At 37.3% G+C, this 25,369-nt stretch overlaps 1 protein-coding gene across 5 annotated transcripts in view; it reads left to right on the top strand.

Annotated features, from left to right (window-relative positions):
* The window catches only part of LOC121295031 (zinc finger protein basonuclin-2-like), a 309,188-nt gene that overhangs the window by 219,785 nt on the left and 64,034 nt on the right, over window positions 1-25,369 (top strand). For 4 of the 5 annotated variants that reach the window (XM_041219342.1, XM_041219318.1, XM_041219326.1 and 1 more), the window contains one exon: window positions 18,537-20,788. In XM_041219342.1, the coding sequence (XP_041075276.1) occupies window positions 18,537-20,788 (2,252 nt within the window). Of the gene's footprint in view, window positions 1-18,536; window positions 20,789-25,243; window positions 25,311-25,369 lie in introns of all 5 variants that reach the window. The other variant, XM_041219351.1, reaches the window with a different exon arrangement.

Here is a 25,369-nt window from a genome sequence, read left to right as displayed (position 1 = left end):
GAGCGGAGTGGTAACAAAATTCAGCTCACCGCTCATAATGTCCTCCGCTCTGCTCTGTGGTTTCTTCCATTCCTCTTCACTACTTTCCTGCACCAGGTAAAATAGACATGTTCCGCTCCACTTACATGGTATTTAAAAAAATACTTTTTTTCCCCACTATGTTGCCGATTGCAGATGAAAAGATTTAATGTACATTCAGAATACTATGTAATCTTCCTTATTATAATCGCATAGGTTGAAAAAAAAATAAAAACAACTATGATCCGCAAAGAAAAAAAGCCTACATAAAATGCTCAGAGAAGTTATATAATTCAACTCAAAGATGCTTTCTCATTATTATTAATTGGTACTAAAAAAATGTGTACATTGAAAATAAAGTAAAAGTCAGGAAATGTCATCTTGCAATCAATAGGTTTTTAACAGGTTCCTACTCACCTATTTTGAGCTTTGCATATGTTTCGTATCAAAGTACCTTTGCTGGGCTTGTTTGTATCTGAATATCTCATAGGGAGCTCAAAGCAACCCACGAACACATATGAGTCGAAAAATGGGGCTAACAGACCACCCTGTAGTGAATGAACTATCCTTAAGAGTGCAGAAGCATGCATTTAAGAAAAATAAAACCGTGCTCAGTTCTTCTCAGTGCTGTGAAAGCGGGCTAGAAATGTCCCCTCTGCTCCAGAACTACCCTGCTCCGCTCCCCCTCTCCATATAAAATTGGCACGCTCCACTCCGCTCACACTCTCTGCAGCTGTATCCAAAACTGCCAACCCTCCTTTCCCCATCCTCCTAAGGAAGCATCTCGACCTCTGCCCCCCCCCCGACTCACTTCAGCCAAGTCAATAAAAATCAGCTGTGTCTAGTTTTACCGGCACTCATTTCAAAACTGATAAAATCCCTTTTCAGGAAGAAAATAAATGGAAAATGAACTCTGTAATAGTTCATTTTGAGCACTTCTCTGACCCAGAGGACTCTTCCCGGTGAAAGCCATGTGGTTAATTTAGCTCTCGCACTAGCCAGGCAGAGGAGCGCCTGGACATTAAGTAATCTATACTTATTACATCTATCAGTTCTTTCAGCTTGTAATTTGTATTGAAAGATGTATTAGACCTAACACTCGATGCACTGGTAACAGGTTCATTGTGGGATTATACCATAAATTACATTACCAACTCTGTGTAGGATATGAAGGCACCACTTTAGTACCCCGCTGTCTGCTTGTCTATTGAGTTTTCCTGAAGGCTGTTTACATTGTACGTACACTACTTTTAGCGAGGAAGGAAGTGTGCCGAGCAGAATCGGTTTACTGACAGTAACACGAGACAAGCTTAACCAAGATCAATAATGCTGTGCTGCTAGAGATACCTGAGATTGCATTGCCAAAACAGAGAGAGATAATGTTTCACCTGCCTGGCCTTTTTTTTTTTTTTCTTTTCTTTTTTTTTTTGTATTGTGTGTGTGCGGACAACAGCTTAGGCGTTTTCTGTGTACAGCTATGGCTAAAAGTTTTGTACCTCCCAGAATTTTAAGATTGAGACATAATTGAAAAAAATAACTAAATGGACATAATTGTGATCTTTTATTTAGCCATAATAGTAGTAAAGTATTTAATGTTAAATTTGAAAATGTCACATGCTAATTCAATGGTATATATATATAATATATATATATATATATATATATATATATATATATATATATATATATATAGATAGATAGATAGATAGATAGATAGATAGATAGATAGATAGATAGATAGATAGATAGATAGATACACATACACAATGGAGGTGGAGTTGAAATACCAGCACACACGTGCAGGATTTATTAATGCACAATTAAATAAATAAAGGGGTCATGTGACGTGACCAGTGATGGTAAAGCACAGAGGACACATACAGCAAGGCAAAATAAAATGCAGTACAAAGACAAATAAAAGGTGCCAAACAGGGCGAGCGCTAGCCTATAACCTAGGTGTCCCACTCCAGGAACTGGCTACACAACGTGACCCTCGCTATACATTACATGGGATCACTATCCCCTAAACTAATCTACTTGTGAGCCGGTATTCATATGACGACTCCTGCTGCTTAATATGGCCTTGGCTGGGTATTGCCTTCACAAGCACCGCTTGCAGTTTCAAGGTTACGTAGCTGTTGTTCCTGCAGAGCAGACGTTCTCCTCCTGCGTATACACCACCCCCCTCTGAAGCATGGCATTGCAGTCACCTAGAGCCATCTTCAACTGACAGATACTCGGTCCAGACCTGCCCACCTGATGATTGAGAACCAGCACAGCCAATCGCTTGCTGCCCAAGCAAGCCTAGCAGGCAGCCTGTCTCAAATGAGCGCTCGTCTGTAAACAATACTTTAATCACACAAATCAACTCCAAAAAGACACACAATAAACCCCTTTCCACATACAAATTAGACCAACACTAATCACCCTGCCACATGGCTATATTTGCATTTTGATTTCTAAAAAAAGGCATAATACCTCAGTAGTGACATCAAAAATTGATAATTCCTCTAGATGAAAGTATACTTGAACTTTGACCCATTCGACTCAGAGACCATCACTTTCAATTCAGACACAAAATGTTTCTTTTTCAATCACTCGACAACACCCACAGTACAGAAATGTTCATTAATGATCAACAAAATGAGAATCCATTAAAAAAAAAAAAAAAAGATGTAAAGCTGGTACATTCATATCTCAGAGAAACTGATAACGATACATTTAATCTGTACAGCACTGAAACACTATGTTTAAAAGCTGAAACTCGTCTTCTTTAATATTATCATCACAAGGGTATCCATGTGTTATAAAAAACAATAGATGGGCCTCTTCAGTATTTACAGGAAAAGAATTCCATCTCTGGTTTCTGTGACAGTTTATAAATTAGTTGACCATCGGTCTCATAATTTATGACATCAAAAAAACCCTACATGAAATTATGTAGGAGGCCCATGTCTGAAAAAATTAAGAGACCACTGCAAAATTATCAGTTTTTTTCTGGTTTTACTATTTATAGGTATGTGTTTGGGTAAAATGATAATTTTTGTTTTATTCTATAAACTACTGACAACATTTCTCCCAAATTCCCAATACAAATATTGTCATTTAGAGCATTTATTTGCAGAAAATGACAACTGGTCAAAATAACAAAAAAGATGCAGTGTTGTCAGACCTCGAATAATGCAAAGAAAATAAGTTCATATTCAATTTTAAACAACACAATACTAATGTTTTAACTTAGGAAGAGTTCAGAAATCAATATTTGGTGGAATAACCCTGATTTTCAAGCACAGCTTTCATGCATCTTGGCATGCTCTCCACCAGTCTTTCACATTGATGTTGGGTGACTTTATGCCACTCCTGGTGCAAAAATTCAAGCAGCTCGGCTTTGTTTGATGGCTTGTGACCATCTATCTTCCTCTTGATCACATTCCAGAGGTTGTCAATGGGGTTCAGGTCTGGAGATTGAGTTGGGGAACATTGTCAGAGCAGAAGGAAGCAAGTTTTCTTCCAGGACAACCTTGTACTTGGCTTGATTCATGCGTCCTTCACAAAGACAAATCTGCCCGATTCCAGCCTTGCTTGCCAATTTTCAGCTTTGCCCAACACCTAGTCGTCTAATGGTTAGACGGAGACCTGGAGAGGCCTACAAGCCACAGTGTCTCTCACCCCCTGTGAAATGTGGTGGAGAATCGGTGATGATCTGGGGGTGCTTCAGCAAGGCTGGAATCGGGCAGCTTTGGCATGAATCAAGCCAAATACAAGGTTGTCCTGGAAGAAAACTTGCTTCCTTCTGCTCTGACAATGTTCCCCAACTCTGAGGATTGGTTTTTCCAGCAGGACAATGCTCCATGCCACACAGCCAGGTCAATCAAGGTGTGGATGGAGGACCACCAGATCAAGACCCTGTCATGGCCAGCCCAATCTCCAGACCTGAACCCCATTGAAAACCTCTGGAATGTGATCAAGAGGAAGATGCCATCACAAGCCATCAAACAAAGCCAAGCTGCTTGAATTTTTGCGCCAGTAGTGGCATAAAGTCACCCAACATCAATGTGAAAGACTGGTGGAGAGCATGCCAAGACACATGAAAGCTGTGCTTGAAAATCAGGGTTATTCCACCAAATATTGATTTCTGAACTCTTCCTAAGTTAAAACATTAGTATTGTGTTGTTTAAAAATGAATATGAACTTATTTTCTTTGCATTATTCGAGGTCTGACAACACTGCATCTTTTTTGTTATTTTGACCAGTTGTCATTTTCTGCAAATAAATGCTCTAAATGACAATATTTTTATTTGGAATTTGGGAGAAATGTTGTCAGTAGTTTATAGAATAAAACAAAAATGTTCATTTTACCCAAACACATACCTATAAATAGTAAAACCAGAGAAACTGATAATTTTGCAGTGGTCTCTTAATTTTTTCCAGAGCTCTATATATATATATATATATATATATATATATATATATATATATATATATATATATATATATATATATATATATAATCTTCCATTTGCCTGCCGTCACTTTAAATGAGTAACCCTCCCTGGTATTTTACCAATTTTTTTTAATAGAAAGTTGTTTGGTTCTAATGATTTGGTTCACACTTTAATGATGTAACAATGGTGGTGTTAAGAGTAGACCTCAATGCCCCCCTTAGTGTGTTATTTAAATAATAAAATAACAATAAAACATGCTTGTATTTAAAGACTAAAATTCCAGACACACAAACTGTTAGAAATGTGTTTTTTTTTCTTCTTACAAATAGACCCCTTTGTGTGTTAATGAATTAAAGATGATACATAGAAAATAACCTTGAATACAACAGATATAATCTCCTTGTCCTTGTGAAAATTCATACCGAACCTATATGGAATATGTAGAAGGGCTGGATTAGACAGGTTTCACTAGGATTGCTGGGCCTACAGGCAGCCCGAAGTAGACAGATGTACAATGTGCAGATTTATAAAATCTAGTTTTGGTTGCAATCTGTCCATAGGGTAAAATAATATAAATAAAAGAAATGTACCATGTTTTATTATAACTAAAAATGCCAGTTTTCAAGAATAAAAGCTCATAACTTGATTTTAGACATTGGCTGTGTGTTTTGGCAGCTGTCCCAGGCTCAGTATTTGTTACATGTTTTATTCTACAAGTAATTTGAAGTGGATTACAGGATTAAGATAAGAGAGATAACACTATTGAATGTATTAAATTTAGTGGATAAGACAGGCAAACGTCTTAAGTGTGTTTTAATTTATACGACATCGCTGTGTGAACTGCCATAGCTTTTCATTTGGATTCTTTGTTTTCCGGTTTAATTTGCCCGAGTCTGAAGCTGAAGAAAAAGTGAAATTGTGTATCAAATGCTAAATTTGAGTCGAGAGTGGAGGGAGCTGCACTAATGGCTTTGCATCTTCCTGGCATTATGTCAATAATGGCTCTAATCACATTAAGTAGAGAGCCCATTAGTGTATTCTTTTTTCTTGCACGTACCATAGCAACTCGGACTGAGCGGTAAAATTATAATGGGATCACTGTTACACTCTTCACTGTGTGCAAGAAACAGTGTGTAATTGTGTGTGTGTGTGTGTGTGTGTGTGTGTGTGTGTGTGTGTGTGTGTGTGTGTGTGTGTGTGTGTGTGTGTGTGATTGATATGTATATAATGTGGAAGTGTGTATATTACTATCTATCTATTCCTAAAGAAAAGTATATCAAATGTGGGTCATTCTCTGCTATAGAGGTTTCAAAAGATTGCTATAGAAGTTCCAATCAGATGTTCATTAAGACTATCGTTAACATTTCAAAACATTTCCCCTGTCTTATAAGGATGGCTTGTTGGCGTTACCATCCCTTATGAGTTATTTAACTTGCAGTGTTGCCACAAATTCTTATAAATTACAAAAAATATCTACAGAAAATATTTTTATTGTGTGGTTTATGTGGCCATTGAGTAATATATTTGTTATAGTTTTGGGTTTTTTTGTACGTACTGTTCCATTTCAAAGCAACTAATTGGAATAAAAAAAAAAAAAAATCAGTCTGAAAATAAAAGTCTTTTATGCCAGAAAGTTATATCTCAATAAAGTTAAACACAATCACATGTTATAAAAATGTTATAAAGCTAGGAAGGCGTTTTATTACACTATCCACTGAAATATGAATGGGTTAGAGTTCACTGTTATGGACACAGACAATGTGACCAACAACCTCTGGCACTCGTCCACATAGCAGACCAGCCATTACAATGACTTGCCTGTTTCAATCAGAGCTGAGCAGCTTGTCTAGCCCTGGAGGGTGAAAGGTCACCAGGATCTGCTCTGTTGAAAGATGAGTCGGTGATCCTTTCAAGGAGGTGTGGGTTGCTTTTCAACTCTACAGGCTTGAGAGACAGAACACAGGTTGTGCTGAATAGCTGCGGCAGAGCGTTAGTGTGCTCATTTTTCTCCCTTGAGCTTTGAAGTGGACACAGTCTGCTGCAGACGTACTCCAGTGACTTCAGTGCCAGGTGCCCTTCTGCTGTTGCTGCTGCTGCTGCTGCATTGACTGCACACATGACAGAAAGTGAGATCAATTCCCAAAGGGACTGAGGCCTGCAAGTTGCTATTCGCTCCAAATCAATCCAGCCATTTCAAGTATAACTCTTGACATTGGTGTTTTTAAATCTCTGCTTTTGAAGCTCCACACATTTTGAAAAGACAGCAAAAGGAATGGTGTCCCATTTGATTAATACAAGGACTTATGCCTGTTATAAGTGGGCTGGTTTACATGTGTATTGGTTTTAAGAAGTGGCCTGCTGTCCAAAAGGCTGCATTGAGACCACTAAATTAATTGAATTTGTGACATTAGCCCCCCATTGTTTTATTTATGTGTTACCAGTATTAAATATACACCTATGCCTATTGCTGCAATTAGCCTTTTTTATCTGAACAGTAATTTGTGTTACGATCATCTACATTTTCCAAATATTTATATTCTTACATACTGGTATGTAATATCTTATTTTGTGAGTTAGGTACAGTATTGATTCCGTTTAGATGTTTTTTTGCCATGCTTACCAATTATTTCAACAAAGGATTCCTCAAGGAGGTCAGGAAGTGAGATAGGGAACTATATAAATGTTACGCTGTGATCTGAAGCCAGTGCAACCCTAACATGCTCCCCCATTTCACTTCAAACAATCACCCTTCAGGAATATCTTGTTGGAATAGGTAATAAGCATAACAAAGCAGAAACAACAATAGAGAATATTACAGAACAGACATAAAATGGTATAAATGTATAAAATAAATATTAGGAGTGTATATGATATATAACTTTAAACCATTACTTAAAATGGCCACTTGTTTTTGGTGTTTCCTGCCAAATACTGATCAAGACAAAGCAAATTTCCTTCAAAGCAACGGAAACAAATAATATTGCACAGAAAACACTTTTAGACATCACAGTTTTCACATGGTTCACAACCCTGAACAAAACACAGAACAAAACTACTAGATATGCTAGGAAAGGAATTGGCTTTATTTGAAAAAAGTAACTCCACTGTAGATTATACACAAAAGCTGCCTGCTTTTCCAGCAAAACATAAAAAGTCAAGCATTCTTATTGTAATGATGCAATATTGCCTTTTCACACGTGCCTTGCTCTCATCCAGTAAAACTAGAGGTTTGAAGTAACCTTTCAGCTTTATAGGCAGCTTGCTGTCTTCAGCTTTTGACATCTTTGATCTGGGTAAAGCTGACATACTGCATCACAGAACTCAGGCTGGCCTGTATGCCTTTCATTAAATCATGGACATAAATAAGAATTGCTATGTGGAATTATGTCTTTGCAAGCTTGTAATCACTTAACCCCCACATTGTGAATGAAAGATGCACTTGTATATGCCTGAACAGGTGGTTAACATAGCACAAGATTCGTTAGAGATATTAGAGTAATACAAAATGGGGAAAGCCTCAGACCACCTTGTGCATGCACCAGTCCCTTTTAACCATTGTTTCAACTTTTGCTGTAGCAAGCTTGTTCCAGGGAGACTGACTGTGCTTCCACTTTGTGCAGCAGTTACCTGGTTATGGTCGCCTGATTTGATAAGGAAGAATAATGTATTTAATGTGAGCGATTCTATACATCTAAACAAACATTACCAAATCAAATATTTTGTGCCTCCCCTTATGGTTTTGTGGCAAAAACTCTGTAGGATTCCTAATGATAAAATATTATTATACAGGTGACATACTCAGCGGGGTTGTTCTTATTTTTTTTTTTCTTTTCAAATAATGGCACCATAAAAAAATAAACAAGTAATGATGATTACTGAACCTTAAAAATCTCCCCTCCTGCTGTCTGCCACCCATCCATCCCAAACAGCCCTGTTCTGTAACACAAAGCATTAAATGTGATTGAACTAATTGTACTTAGACCCAAGCATGTTGTTGGCCTGTTTTGTTTTATCAACAGCAGCTTTCCAGCGATGACAACGCCATAATTTGTTCGTTGTCCTGTCAGCACAATTTACAAGGCAGCAGCAGCAGCATTAGCAACGGCAGGATAAATATAGCTGTACAAGATTAATTTATAGTGACACAATGGCAGATACACAGAGCAGAACCCTGCCTATGAGATAAAGTGGACCGGGTGACTTATGCAGTAATTATGGGATAATTGTCATTAACCTCGCAAACAGTAGTTTACCCATATTGTTTAAAAGACTTGGGGATGTGTAATGACAAGGTAATCTGTCAAAGCGCTGGGGGGAAATATTAATGAGATTTGTGCTGGGGCCTGGGTTGAAAATATGCAAAAAGAGGCTGCATTAAGCTAATTGGGGGGATGAGTGTACACTTGTAAAAGTGCTTCTAATGGCATGTTTGCTGCTCTCCAAGCAACTCAAGTCAGGGCTTCTGGGAAAAGACAGCCTTTGTCTATATGACTGTACATACTGTGTAGGTAAATGTTTAGTGATCGTAAGGGATGTATTCATATGTCCAGTTTATAGCTGTGTGGGGATGTGTACGTGTGTGTGTTTGTGAATCAACCCGTGTGATTGTGTGTGCATGCTTTTTATATGTAGTCACAAATTAGGCTCAGAGATTTATTACCTTTTTAATAGTTGAAGAAAAATAGTTTTATGAAGTATAAAGAAGTATTTTTTTAACTTTAGGGTTGAAAGGGAATACAATTCAAGTTACCAGACATCCATGGAAACTGGGATTGCCCCAGTTTTCAACCTTAATTGTTTTCCCGGTCTTAAATGGTAAAATTGTTAAATCGTCACAGTTTAGCTATTTTATTTTTTAAAGCAGTACAAAACTATAACTGTGTGCTCAACAAGTTAACAGCAGAATGGTGTATTAGGTTTTGTTAGCGCCAGGAGTGAAATTCTCAACAAACAAGTGCAGGTACTGTATGCACAGTATGAATGCACAGCCGGGTTTAAACATTAAAACACTGAGACAATTTGAGTGCCAATGAACAAATACTTTTAAAATGTATACATATCGGTACACGATACATTTATAAGTACAAAATATGCCTTAAAAAATAACTGATCAGTTATAACCAACTCACCATAAACAAGGAAGCTGAAAATACTGAAAGCTTTGTACCCTCTGCATGAATCATTCAGTCATGTACTATAATATAACACTTAAGTTAACCCTTAAATGACAAGCGTTAAGAAATAGCACACGATGCAGTAACTTCATTAGAGAGGGAGTTTTGTTTCAAGAAATCCCAAAAAAAGGGATATTATAAAAAAAATGGTATAAAAAATAACTGTGCTATGAAAAAAGTCAAACCACCACTACGACTACTAATAATTTACTTGGCCATTTTAATCTCCATTGTATATAATAGCCTTGGATTAGAACATATATCCCTGTTTCTTTTATTTATTAGTTATCTTTAGTGTTCTGCGTTTTCGGTTTTCATCTTACTTTACATATAGCCTAGTAAAATAGGGATAAAATCAGTAAAAAAAAAAAAAAAAAAAAAAAAAAAAAAAGTTTTTATTTGAAACACCCTTAAAAATCGGGGAAAGAAATCAGCACACACACTTTACACATTGAATATGATGTGTAGCAGTTCTGGTTTCTGATTAGGTTTAATGTCTCTGGCATGTCTGATAAAGCACAATCTGTGCAAGTCGGAGCCACTTTTCCCAAGTTAACTGGTACTTTGCGAACGTTTGGACAATCGTTGTGCGGACAGAAGCTGTATCTACAGAATGTATGAACATGACATAAGCACAAAGCAAGCCAGGTTTATTCGCCTTGAAATCATAAAAGTAAAATAAAATTGACAGAACTGGGTGGTGCAAGCCATCAGAAGACGCGTCAAAAATCACGCTGGACATTCCATCAATGTGTTCTATGTAAGTTTACCAACTAAAGCATCACCATTTTTTGTCAAATATTTACGGTTAAGATTGTCCGCTTTAGGCAATGTTTTAGCTGATGGACAGACATAAGTCACCGATACAATAAACAGTGGCTCTCCAGCAAAGCACAGCGCTCTGACAAGCTCATTAACACAGTCATTCTGCACTCTCTTGTTATTAAAGTGTGTGTAACAGCCACATAAGTGGATTGTTTGTCTGACCATTTACTTTCTTGTTTTGGTTTTAACCTGTTACTTATTTTTCAGTATGTTCTTTTCTTGTCAGCGCAAACATGTACCTCAATGCAGAAGTATTTGCCATGCTATGCGTCCTCTGCCTCATCTGACCCACTTCTGCTATTTTTGCTTTTTGTGTACTTCAGAACTTTAGTTTTCCTTTGAATATTCATAAACTTATTTACATTTTCTCCCTCTTCTTCATCCACTAAAAATATAATATTTTCGTATTTCAATTTAGTTTTTAATCAAACTAGTAGTTACTACGCCCAGCAATTGCCACAATAATCAGACTTTGATTGGCCAACATAATCAGGTGATAGTGTGTTTGTGAAGTGACCGAGAACCACTTTTGAATGTTATTTGTTCCTCTGACGTCTAAACATTTGCTGCATCCAAGGATACAGTGTAGGGCTGCTTAATACAATTTCACAGTCAAAATAAAACAGCATTTTAATCAAGTTATTGTGTATTTTCCTAGAAAATAGTACCGGGATAATATTAAATAATAGATACAAATCGGGTATAAATCAGTAAAAAACGATGTCCAGTTAAAATCCTTTTCAGTAAAATTCAGAATAAACCGGAAACATAGAACACTACTTATCTTACAATAATATGTTCTGTGTGCTTCTCTATTGTGTTTCTGTGTAGATTAATTACCATGATCTATTCCAGAAAAAGATTTTTCAGGCAGAAACAGTATAAAAGTAGACTTTTTTTTCTTTATCCCTGGTATTGTGGTTTCTGCACAAGAAACAAAGTGGCAAAAGACACATTTTCATAAAGTAATATCATTATTGTGGTTTACTTTTGCCTTCTTAGGTTAAACTCACATTTAACTTAAATAAACTCTTCAAAATGGTTTAGAAAAGGGGGCATTGTACAAAGAAAAAACACCTCACCATTTTGGTTTTCGTCTATTAAAATCCTCATAACAGAAAACACTAGGATCACAACAAAACAAACCACTGATCACTATGATTAACATGTACCTTGCAAGTTGGGCCAGTGTTTTGAAAGTGTGAGGCACACCTCCATCTGTATCCCAATTCTGACTGGATTACTAAATCTGAAGCTGCACTTTGTTGATCCTGTTTTTTTAATGTTACTCCCTACTGTCCTACACATAACTTGCCATTTTAGAAGTCTGCGCACATTCTGGCAATGTTATTATTATTTCTAATATTTGTCAACTATGTAATTTATGGCGAAGACCGACGTGGATTTTTGTCTTCAAATTCATGTGCAGCAATGGTCGTTGGAATATTTAGACAGTTTCTCTGCCGCACTAAAGAAAATAAGTATTACTTCTTAATTACTCCACGCGGCTATTTTCACGTTGTGCTGCTCAGGCCTTCTCTGGTTGATCAACGAATGAGCACCGACACAAAGCAAAATGGGCCGAGATTTGTGACGCATGCCAAAATTAAATCTGATTAGAATGAACATATAGGAAACACAAAATGCTGTGTTACTATATTTATAGTGTATTTTTTATAGTGTATTATTTATTATTTTTTTAAATCGAGTCAAGGTGCATAGGAGGGTGAGAGAGACAGAGAAAGTTAGCATTGGAAACGGCTTTGTTTTAACCAAATAGACAGATCTGTAAATGGTTTTGTTCCTGGACAATATTATTCAACTTGTAATTCAGTTGAATTAACCTAATTTGATCAAACTGATGGTATGCTGCATGTTATTGAATTTGTTAAGGTAGTATATTCAATTGCATTTGGTATGTGATTAGGGTTTGTCTGGCTGGTTCATCTGAACAGTGATGAAACTGGTTGCTGTCTCCTGGACCATCTTAGACATTTATATTTCTGTTCATTGACTCTGCGTGCAAACCATATTCAGTTAAATCCAAAATTTTGAAATATCTAAATCGTAGGTTCCTTTAAACAACCCCACATTGTATTTTTTCTTAACAAAACAAAATTAGAACATTCATCTGAAAAGATCAAATAAAAGTCAGCCTTAGCTGTTGTTTAAAGTTGGCTGAAAACAGAATTCTATCCAAAAAAATAATAAAAGTAATTTATCTCAGTTACAGTTATTTGTAGTTGAGTTGGGTTTAATTAAAGACATAAACATATTTGTATGTAAGATGCATTAAAAAAAAAAAAAAAAGTTTCAAGTAAAATTCGCCATGACTTGTGGCCAATAACAGAACTGCTTTATAAAACTAGTATTGTAAGCTTAAACAAATCTGTAAATAATGCCTTTGAAATGCGTGACTTGACATTGAATTATATGAGCTGGCAGATACTGGTGTTTATAATCAGTTCTGTTTGGTAAACATTTGTGTCATCTGTATTTCTCTTAAACCACTGTTCGTCATTTTTTATATAAATATGAAATTCCTAAGTGTGATTATTAAACAAAGTTTTGGTTTTCCAACTTGGTGATTAGAGGCAGCAGAGACTGTATTTGAATATAAATGAAATACTAACACCAGATATGTAACCTATTTTGCAGTACATTATTGGGGTAAACTGCCCATTCACTGTGGGTGTGTTCACACTGGATCCGTTTAGAGCAGTGGTGCACAACTTGGTCCTGGAGGGCCGGTGTCCCTGCAGGTTTTTATTCCAACTGCACCTTAAAGTACTTTATTAGACCTTATTAGAAGCTTAATTGGTCCAGTTAACTAATTTAAGGTATGGTTAGAACAAAAACCAGGAGGGACACCGGCCCTCCATGACCTGAATTGTGCACCACTGGTTTAGCGGGTATGCACTCGGTATGTTTGGTGTGAAGTGTGAAAGTCCGGTTGGGAAGCAAACCATACCGTCTCAGTCTGTCTGGCAAGCGCATCAAGTTTGGTTTGCTTGCTAAACGTCAGTTTGAACGACTGCTGGACTCGGTCCTTTTGCACATAAGAAAAGAACTATACAAGGTAACCTTATACGGAAGTAAACATTTTGTGTGTGCTTTATACATCAATAGCTGCAATCTTTCAATATGCCTTGCAGCATATTGTAAACATCCGGTTCACACACCATATAAACGAACCGAGTTAACTTGAAAAGTGCATTGTGAACACAAAGGACTCATTCCTGCAAAATAATGGAAAAAGGACTGTGGCAGAGCAAAGCTCTGCCCTTTTAAATTGGCAGGGATGGGGTTAACTTCCCCTGCCTGCCTGGGTTTATTATGTTCAGGTGGCTGGGGTTGATTAGTTGATTAGGTTGATTAACGATCAATCAGCGCCCAGCCACCTGATATAAAAGGAGGCCTCAGCTTCTCATTTGGGAGAAGGGAGCTGAGGAAGCAGGTTGGTGTTTGTTTTGTGGTTTTTTGAATTTTCTAAATCCAGTGAAGGCATTGCCCAGCCTGGAAACTTTATTTTTGTGAGTTTTGTTTTTGCTTTATTTGTGTTTGAGTATCTGTTATTTTGCCCTTGTGCACTTTATTTTTGTTTATTTATAATAAAATAGTTATTTTTTTGAACTGCAGTCTGTCTCTGGGCCTCTATCCACTCGCCAGCCTGCCACAAGGACCAACAAAATGAACTTTAGATCATATCCAAACAAACTCAGTCCCTTTGCTCACAGATAAGTGTGAACAGCAAGCATATTGATACATTGTTTCAAACTAAACCAGACTGAGTCCATTTGAAACAGACCCAGTGTGAAAGCAGCAGTGCACAACATAAGTTAAGTATAATTGGTATCATTCACAACATTTTAAAGGACATTGAAAGCAATGTGAAAAGAGATGAATTAAAAATATATTACTGATTTGCACACACATACTCTAAATATGCAGTAGCTTCAGTCTGTTTCTTGATTTAGTCACACATTTTTACACCTCCAGAAGATTATTTCATTGACAGGTGGGATTCATACTGTACTTTTGTAAAATATGTGGTATATAAAGTTATATTTTAAACAATAATTATTTATGTTTAATGATACTATATAAACCCTTTCATTACCAAGACAAATGCCTTACTTTCCATAAAAAGAAAGTTATGAACCATATATTGCAAAGTGCCTTCCTATCAATTTCAAAATCTAAGGATGATGCAGAACACAAAAGACCTGCCCTGGGATCCTGTAATAATGATGTGCCATTCCAAGTGCAGAAATAACGCTAGACGCTGGGGAATCTGACCCATACAGATACAACATTTATCAAGTGCCAATTTCTCTGCAGGTTGGGTATGTTGAATTTAACATCAGCTGGTGCATAATCAAAACAAGCTGCGGTTGTTTTGTATTTTTTTTTTTTTACCTCTGTGATGTTCTCAAGCACTTCCTGTGCAGAAGTTTGGGATGATGGGCTACACCTGTAGGATGGGAACCTCCTCTAGGAATATTGGGAAATGATAGTGTGTTGTTTTAGCAGGGGTAAGAGGTCTGTGTTATACAAGGATGCACACTATAAACAGGTTGTGCATTATATTCATACTATCAAAATATATTCACTGAACCCATGGGAATTATATTCATACTATCAAAATATATTCACTGAACCAATGTTAGGGACTTTGGGAATGGGACCACATACATTGGTGCCCAATTGTATATTACATCTCTACACATGTGATACAATTGTAATAACCAGAAGAGAAAGTATGTGTAACTTCGGATAATATATGTGTTTTGGGTTTTTTTGGTTAACAGAAAACTGTTTTAAGAAACAGACTTGCCTAAAAAAAGGGTATGATGGTGTACCTCTGCCACTGGGTGTAATTTTTGTTTATTTTATATAGTTTGGGTTATGTATCACGGAAGTTAATGTATATTGATATGTGAGCATGGGAATGTGGGTATTCGTGTGTGTGTGGAATAGTGGTAAAAGGTAGGCAGTTAAAATCATCCCTGTAAAAACACGTAGGAATGTGGCTGGAGCCATGAATTGAATACATGATTAAATGTTTAATTAAGGCTCCAGCCACAGGTGTATAAATAGGGTGATCACAGGTGAGAAAGTGGTTAGTGTGTTCGGAGGTGGAACGAGGGTCAGGAAGTAAAGTAAAGCGTACTGTAAATATAAACAATTGCTACACGCGCTGGTTATACACCAGCACGATTTTCGTTTGTCTATTTGTTTTAGCCACTGTGCCGTTTTTTTTTTGTGTAAGTGTTTTGTTTTGTTTAAAGCCTTAATAAAGAAACCAGCGCATTTACGTCTTGCACCGCAATACTTGCCTTTGTTGTGGGTTACTACTTTCCAGGTCTGACGTCAACACACAAGCCATCATCTGACAGAGTGACATCTAGCAGCATGCAAACAGAAGTGCAATGTTTTAGAGAACAGATAAACACAACTGGAAAAACTTGACAACACAGGGAAATACATAAATTAATATAAAGGAAGAGCTGTTGAAATGAGAAACAATTGTGAAAATACTGAACATTACAGCTAAAATCACATCACCTTTAATATGCTTTAAGTTTACTTTTTTCTGAATTTATACTTAGTTTGGTGGAGAAATACTGTATCTGGTTTATTCCTAACCCTAAATGTTAAACAGACAGTCTGTAAGGGGCTCTGTTAGCTACAACTTGAGATAGGCAGGAATACTGTGTAGCATTTGGGTTTTAAAGTAGCCTAATATGTCAAAAAATACACATTTTTGATTTTCCTTAACTGACAAACATCCATTCAGCTCTGTATTTGTTGGCTGTGTGATTACTGATCATTCACACATTTTAAACAGAATTGAAGAGAGGAAGGATCTTTTTTTAAACATTGATTAAAAAAAAAAAAAAATAGCAATGTTAGGTCCAGAGAAGTAGTTGGTGGAGGAAACTATTAAAAATAAAATACAAATTCTAAAATATAGTATTTTCTTTCAAAGCATTCATATTCTAGCACTGTGCCTTTTTTCTTCTGAAAAAGAATGTCTGCTAAAGAAATTGCCGCATACAGCCAAATTTGAAGTCCTACCTCCAGGCTAAACTGATACTTACTAACAGAATGAAAGTGTAAAATGCTTTTTAATGTATATTTAACAACAAATGCTCCAGTGATTACTGATGTGTTGTCTCTGAAGATTTTAGTTTTCTCATCTTCTGCAGACTTTATGTGTTGAGACAGTATTTGTACACATTTACCCAATTGTGTATCTTAGAAATTCATCGTTTTGTGGTGTTAGTTTTACCTCCTAAAGAGAACTCAGAAACACTCTATCATTCTTAGATCCTGCTGAGCTGAATAAAACACACTGCATTTTCAGTGCTGTCTGTAATTGTCGCCAGTCTATAGCTGCTCCCTGATGTCACTGTAGTCTCTCCAAGATGAAGTTATTTTTCTGAGGCCTCAAATAATATACTTAGTTCATTTTAGGAGAAAAAAGGATTACAATAGCTATACTTTTCACATTACAAATACCTGAAGCTTTCACACTACCACCCTATGCTTAAATCAACTGTTGCTGCTGTCACACTGTACAATTATCAATGACAAAGTGTAAGTTATGAGTTTAATACGCTGCCGCTGCTAACACAGAAAGAGGGCCGCCAATATCACATAATCATTGCCTACAGTACTTAGACAGCACAGTGAAGTAAGTATATGAGGAAATCCCTGGTAATAGTCAGTATTTCATAAACATACTCAAGCCAACTGTAGCATCCTTTTTAATTGCCCAAGATGAGCTATTTATTTATTTTTATGTATGTATGTATGCATGCATGCACTGTATTTTATGTTTTAATGTCTAATTTCACATAACCTTTGTACAGTTATTTGCTCAATGCTGTTATTAGCTCAATGCTGATGCCAAGTTACCATTTTCAGAATCACAATCATTGCTTTCAGCATAAAGTACTGCACACATAGCAAACATGATAGCAGGTAATAATACTGCACTCAGTAAGCTGGGAAAGTTAAGTGCTCATTTCCATTGTCAGTGATTTGTACTTCCTGGACACAGTGCCAATGTAAAGATACAACCTCCCTGATTCTCCAAATTTGGTTTTGCGATCAGCACATCAAAGAACTGAACTTGTAAAATGTTGTGGCAGATTTTTTTTTTTTTTTTTGTTATTTATATATATATATATATATATATATATATATATATATATATATATATATATATATATATATATATATATATATAAAAACCGCTGCACTGCATCCAAACTAGTATCCCTTCTGTAAATAAACCATGGACCGATTAATATTTTATTCCGTTCAAGATGTATGTCCTCTAAACATCATTAGCATAAAACATAAATACTGATTTTCCTCCTTGCTAATGACCATAATGAGAGATAGCAGTCACCTCAGTAGCTGCTTCAAAGGGAAGCTTAAATAACCACAGAACACCCTTTTGATTTTAGAAGTGGCCCCCCATAAGCCCATAAGGGATAGTTACTGGTGCAAATGATAACCAAGTCAAATGTAAACACTGCATTCCCATTCAAGATACAGAAAAAAAAAAAACTTGAGTTCCAATACAATTAGTCACTGCCGGCAAATTAATCTCTTATACTTTGTCTACCATTCTAATGTCACAAGAATGGCGCTGTCTGTATTTACAGAGGGATGCACAGCAAGAGCTCACATCTTTCACAGCTATGTTTGTTAAACAGTTGTATTCAAATAGATCATCATTGTAAAAGCAGCAGAATCGTAGGAACTTGATCACAGCAGAGCCCCAGTGGTCTATATTTTGTTTGCTTTTGACATTATTAAACTCAGTCTATTTTCCAGCCATGATTAATTACTGCCTTTGCATTACTAATTAAAAGAAAAAAAGGGGAGAAAAAGGCAAACTTTGCTTTGTGGGCCAGCTTGTTTTATCAGTCTTTGCATGTTGCTCCTTGAGCCTTGTGTTTCATAGCTGGGAGTAATCTTCAATCAACTGGTGTAATTATGCAGAATCAATAAGTTTTTGTATTTATCTTTGTTGTTTCTTTGCTATGGCCTACAGGATACTGCAGGCAAGGTGCTGGACCGCTGGGCTATCATGTCCCGGGAAGAAGAGATTATTACCCTCCAGCAGTTCCTGAGGTTCGGGGAAACCAAATCCATTGTGGAGCTGATGGCAATTCAAGAAAAAGAAGGTCAGGCCGTGACTGTGCAATCTTCAAAGGTAGACTCCGATATCAGGACTTTCATCGAAAGCAACAACCGCACCAGGAGCCCTAGTCTCTTGACACACTTGGAAAACAGTAACCCTTCCAGTATACATCACTTTGAGAACATCCCCAACAGCCTGGCCTTTCTCCTTCCCTTCCAGTACATCAACCCTGCCTCCGCCCCTTTGCTGGGGCTGCCCCCTAACGGCCTTATGCTGGAACAGCCAGGGCTTAGGCTGCGGGAGCCCAACCTACCGGCCCAGAGCGAGCCCAACGAAAGCAGTGAGTCAGACATCTCTCTCTCGCCATACGTCTGCAATGGCCAGAGCCCCAATCGCAGTGCCCTGAGCAGCATCACCAACATGGTAGAGCCCAAGTCAGAGCCCAGTAGCATTTCCCCTCTGCCACCTCAGCACTCATCCGCTAGCATGAACGACCACAGCCTGGTGAAGACGGAGCAATCCAAGAGCATCTCATCTTCCTTTTCCTCCAAGATGAACCGAATGCGCAGGATGGGTTGCACCTCCCGGAAGGGCCGGGTATGCTGCAATGCCTGTGGGAAGACCTTCTATGACAAAGGTACACTCAAGATCCATTACAATGCTGTCCACCTGAAGATCAAGCATCGGTGCACCATCGAGGGCTGTAACATGGTCTTCAGCTCCCTGCGCAGTCGCAATCGCCACAGCGCCAACCCCAACCCCCGGCTGCACATGCCAATGCTGAGGAACAACAGGGACAAGGACCTCATCCGCTCCAACTCTGGGTCTGCAACTTCCGTCATCTCCAGCACCAAGACTAGCCTGACCCTCACAAGCCCTGGGCGTCCCCCCATGGGCTTTACCACCCCTCCCCTAGACACAGTCCATCAGTTGCCACTTCAGAACCCGCTGGTATTCCCCTCTTTGAAGACAGTGCAGCCAGTTCCTCCATTCTACAGAAGTCTAATGACGCCAGGAGAGATGGTCAGCCCATCAGTTTCTCTGCCCACCAGCCCTGTAATGACCACCCCAACCACAACCAACAGTACCACCGCGCTGACGGACCAGCAACAGAAGTCCAACCCCAACCACCTTCCTCTTACCACTGAGACCATGTCAACAGCACACAATGCGGCTCTCCCAAGCAGCCATGACCCTTATATTGCTGACCCTATGCCCAAGAAAAAGCCTAGAAAGTCCAGCATGCCGGTGAAGATCGAAAAGGAGGTAATTGACGTGGCAGAGGAGTTTGACGAGGAGGATGAGGAGGAAAATGACAATGATGACAGGGCTATTAACAACCAAGGTTGCCACCATCATCACCCTTACCACCTTCATCATCATCCACATCACCACAACAACAACATCAACAGCATCAACAACAACTGTCACCACTCCTCCCAGGATGAGATGAGCCCTGGGTTGGCATTGAAAAGCATGCTGCGCCAGGACCAGGAGGACCTGAGGAGCACAGGTGGTTCTGAGATGCGATGTATGGACAGCTTCACCTCAGAGGACCAGGACCATGAGCAGGACTTTGAGAACGAGTCGGAAACCTCAGAAACCAAGATGTGCTGTGGTGACGAGTCAATGGAAGTTGAAGAGCAGCAGCCGCAACGTCACCACCACCACCACAACCACCATCATCATCATCACCACCAGAATCTGAGCAGCAAAGAGGCTTTGAAGCAGGCACATCAGGAGCAGGTGGAGGAGGAGGAGAACCATCCAAGTGAAAAACTGGAGGACAAGCACAACTCCTCCCCTTCCCCACACCAGCCGGTAATTAAGATTAAAGAGGAGCTGGCTGACCCCACCTACGACATGTTCTACATGAGCCAGTACGGGCTGTACAATGGGGGAGGAAGTGCTGTGGCAGCTGCGGCTGCTGCTAGCATGGCAGCCTTGCACGAGACCTTTGTCTCCTCTATGGGCTATAGCGGCAGCCCCCAGAAGTTCTCCTCCTCTGATGGAGACCCCAAGATCTGCTACGTCTGCAAGAAGAGCTTCAAAAGCTCGTACAGTGTCAAGCTGCACTACAAGAATGTGCACCTGAAAGAGATGCATGTCTGCACGGTGGCTGGCTGCAATGCTGCCTTCCCGTCGAGAAGAAGCAGAGACAGGTGAGTGCTTTCCCAATCACTTAATGAAATGTATCGTCTTTTCAGCAGGGTTATATATATGCAGTGCCAGGACAGTGTTAAAAAAAAAACTCAACCCTGACAACAGAAAATAAGCAATTTTCTGAAACATAAAAATTAAAAGACTATCCAAAACCCCAAGTTTTCAAGAAGGTGCTTTTCATTTCTGTCTTAAATGGAACACTAATTTAAGTCATTGAGAAAGACTTTATCGTTGAATTTATTAAGTTTAGTTCTTAGTGTGTCTTAGTCTAACACTATTGAGTGATTCAGAGTTATGGGCGATTAAATGGAACATTCTAGTCACCTATTGCAAATTCTGTTGACAATTAATAAATTAGCCATTTGTATATTAAATTTTGCTTCACTTCAGATCTTAGTAGAGTGATTGGAAACATTATAATAATGCACATACAAAATGAAATCACAGTTCAACTGTTTATATATACAGTGTGTATATATATATATATATATATATATATATATATATATAATATATATATATATATATACACACACACACACACACACACACACACACACACACACACACACACACATATATATATATATATTTTTTTTTAACATACATTTCCTACACTGATGCATCTGAATACATTAACAAATGCAAACTCCTGCCGAACCACTGCATTTATTAACGGGAAATCTGAAGTGCTGAAATGCGCTACCTGCGCTATATTAACACATCTTTACCAATAATGCATTTCTTTAGCACCCAGTCTATCATTGCACATGTTGTACCTACTTAAAAAAAAGTATACTTTAGGGAAGTTTAGGGAAGAAAGTCAAGTGGTCCATTTTTACAATGTGCAAATCAAATCTAATTTATTTATATTGTGCTTTTCATGCATCTCAAAGCACTGTACAACAGTAAAAAGAAAACAAGGTCAAATATAAAAACAATTTGGTATAATACAATGCTAAAAATATTTGTTTTTAAAAAGTACCAGTAAAAAGAAATAAGTGTACACATTTTAAAACAGAATGAAAAATGAAAAAAGTTGACCATTAGTCAGTGTAGTCAGTGGAATTTTAGAAGCAGTTTTTTCAATACCTTTTTTTATATCCCTGTATTGACATCTGTTTCTTAATTAACACAATGTAATAACAACAGTGTCACCTGATTGTTGGAAGGGATTAGGAAGTTTGATATTGTTAATTGTCTCCTGTATTATTATTTTTTTTTATATATACATTTTTTTAGAAGTTGGAAATCTTACCACCTGCACCAGCTGTGTGAACAGCAGGGGTGACTAAAAATACATTTCTGAGCTTGTGCTCAATGATGAACTGTACGTTTGACAAGACATTAGGGATGTGATCTGCCTTGGGCCTAAGAATCCTGCTGTCTTACACAGGCACACACTGACACGCACAAACACATACATAGATGTGTTGGCACCTCTTCATCATTCGCCCCTGCCAAATTAAAGAAGACATATCTTTATCAAAAAGTTTGCCTTGAAAAAAAATGTATTAACCTTATTAATTGATTGTATCTATATTTTGATTAAAAAAAAAAAATCTAATTTCTCTCTCTCAAACAGTTTTTTTCCTAGTTTCCTAGCCACTGTTAATAAAGACACACTTAAAGCAGGCCTTATATAAATATATTATTCATTTAACACTTGGTTTTTTAATTGGTTTTGATATGCCATCCAAACAGTCTATGTTTTTTAAGTATATATATATATATATATATATATATTATATATATAAATATATATATAAAAACAAAATAAAGTCTGTTTGGGTTTACATTCACTTCTCAAATAGGTACGCCGACCTTAGTTTGTAGATTGAAGTCCCAGAGACCAATTGGTCACACACTCAAAAATAGGACAGGATTTACTGTTGTCTTTTAAAAAAGATGTTCTTCATTGTATTAGTTAAAACATGTTCTTCACTGTCTTTTACTAAAACGAGCAAACAGACAAAAGAATGGTAGAACTATATGTTCCATCAGCACAGGTCTTTGTCAGGTTCACAATGATTTCAATTACAGCTGTAGTTACTTATATACATATACCAATTCAATTAGATAATTCAATTATAATTAAGTAATTTAGCAATTTACAGACATCTCTAAATTGTACAATTAACATTAGTTCTCAACAATTGAAACTTTCAGCTGTAATCACTTAAACATACATGAACAATTAAAAGGTTTAACTACAAAATGAAGTTAGTTAGCACTCTACAAAATGATCTACAGTGTATCATTTTCATACTAAGATCAACATTTAGGTTAATCTAGTTATAATTAATGATGCAAAACTGTGATACAGATTTCTACTTCAACAGATAAAAAGGGTACAATCAACTAAGAGACTGAAAAAAGTACAATTCTTTAAACAATCATTTTTATTCAGAGATCCAATGTTTCCTTTAGTCCATAAGGTTCAACAGTTATTAGTGTAAAAATCCAAATGATTCTCTTCTTAACAATTCTTTAATTACATTAGCACCTCTAATAGGAGTTTAAACATTTTCATTCACTATAAACTTTAAACTTGGAGCATGATTCATGGCTTTGTAATGTCGCGTTGTGGCATAATCCATATTGTTCATTCTAAAAAATACATTTCTGAGCTTGTGCACAATGATGAACTGTACGTTTGACAAGACTTTAGGGATGTGATCTGCCTTGGGCCTTGGGCCTAAGAATCCTGCTGTCTTACACAGGCACACGCTGACATACACAAACACATATGTAGATGTGTTGGCACTTCATCATTCATCCCTGCCAAATTAGAGAAGACAGATCTTTATCAAAAATATTGCCTTCTTGAAAAAAATGTATTAACCTTAGTAATTAATTTAATTTATAGTCTGGTTTAAAAAAAAAAAAAAATTCTCTCTCTCAAGCTGTTTTTTTCCTAATTTCCTACCCGCTGTTAATAAAGACACACCTTAAGCGGGCCTTATATAAATATATTATTCAGTTAAAAGTCGTTTGTTTAATTGGTTTTGATATGCCATCCAAACAGTCTATGTTTTTTAAGTAGAATTATTTTGAGTTTCTCCTGTTATGTGTAAACTGCATTTAATTATGTATTTCTTATTGAATTAAAGTTAGGTACTAAGGTCAGCTGAGCATATTTTAAAGAGATAATATCAGTTTTATTAACCCCTATTTAGATACATATATAAAGCACCTATTATTTTTACAAAACCAAACAACTAAGTACATATAACATTCTGTACTCTTGATTTGTAACATTAACATAGGAATACAGGGTTAATTAGGGACTGGAGTAAATATGGGCCAGTGAGTAGTCTTGGTGGGATTTAGGTCCGTACTATTACATGGCTTGAATGACGAAGCAAGGGCCTTACGGTTTAAAGACAAATATCTTACCAATCAACTAAAGAGCAAGCTCTGGGCGAGAGGTAAGTATGTGTCATGTTAGCAGAGCACTGTTAACTCAGCAGCCTCTAGGAGGAGATCCATTACACCTTGCAAGAGTGAAGTTGCAGTTGGCTATTAGTCCTTATTTACAATAAAATGAAGGGAGCACTTTGTGCAAACATTTCAATCTAACTTTACACTGCAAAAGGAATTATGAAGAAAGTAAATGGAATTAAGAAACTGTACATTCCAGAGATTGTTGTAACTGTACCCATTAGTCAGTAAACTATAGGGTACATTTGCAACAGTGTCTTTCATACTGTATGCTAAGTTAAATGGAGGTTGAAGGGGGAATGGGAAAATGGCAAAATGCTGAAACTGTTAAGAGAATCAATCTATTATATTAGTATTAGGTCCATTAAATTATCTTCCAGTATTGTCTTAGGCATGACCACGCACATTATATTTAAAAAATGGATCAGGCTTTTGGCTTATGGTATTTCCAGTAAGCGCCCTTAAATAATGCAGTTTAAATTAAGAAAAAAACAGTTACATCTTTATTCCCAGACAAAGCCCACCACAGCCCACTCATTCTTCTGATTCCAATGCACCTTTCAGTTCTAAATATTGATAGAGCAATATCTGTTAATGAACAAAAAATAAAACATCCCTGTACAATTAGCATACATTATTTACTGACCACAGTTGCCTACAATAAAGAGGTAAATGATAGTGTTTATCGTGGATTCAGGCTGCAGCAGTAGCACAATATGATTCATCAGTAATCAGCCACATTGTTAGTGTCATTAATCATAATTCCCAAAAAATGACAGGAGCCTTTTTTTTTTTTGGATCACTGTTGCCTGTGTCTGTTGGCCGTTATAACTCTCTTAATAGACTGTCATGCGCCTGCATGGTGCTTTGCATGGAGAAAGGAAGGTTAATTATATCTGAGCTGCTGATTTCACCTCTCTCTGGAGTAGGCTGAGCACTTTGTTGATCCCCTGGAGTTCACTACTGTTAACCCGTAAAATAACTTTATTGAAATTTTCTTTTGTTGTCAGGAACGAGGAGAGCTTTCACAAAGATATCTAAAACACAAGGAAAGCCAAGCTGGGACAGATTTTTAAAGTAAGCAACTAACAGTTGTGTAAGCTACTCTGGACCTAGTTCAGTTGGATAGGTGAAAG

This window comes from Polyodon spathula, chromosome 2, assembly GCF_017654505.1.
Source record: "Polyodon spathula isolate WHYD16114869_AA chromosome 2, ASM1765450v1, whole genome shotgun sequence".
Lineage (NCBI taxonomy): Eukaryota > Metazoa > Chordata > Actinopteri > Acipenseriformes > Polyodontidae > Polyodon > Polyodon spathula.
The sequence above is the reverse complement of the archived record's forward strand: the minus strand, read 5'-3'. Positions and strand labels throughout refer to the sequence as shown.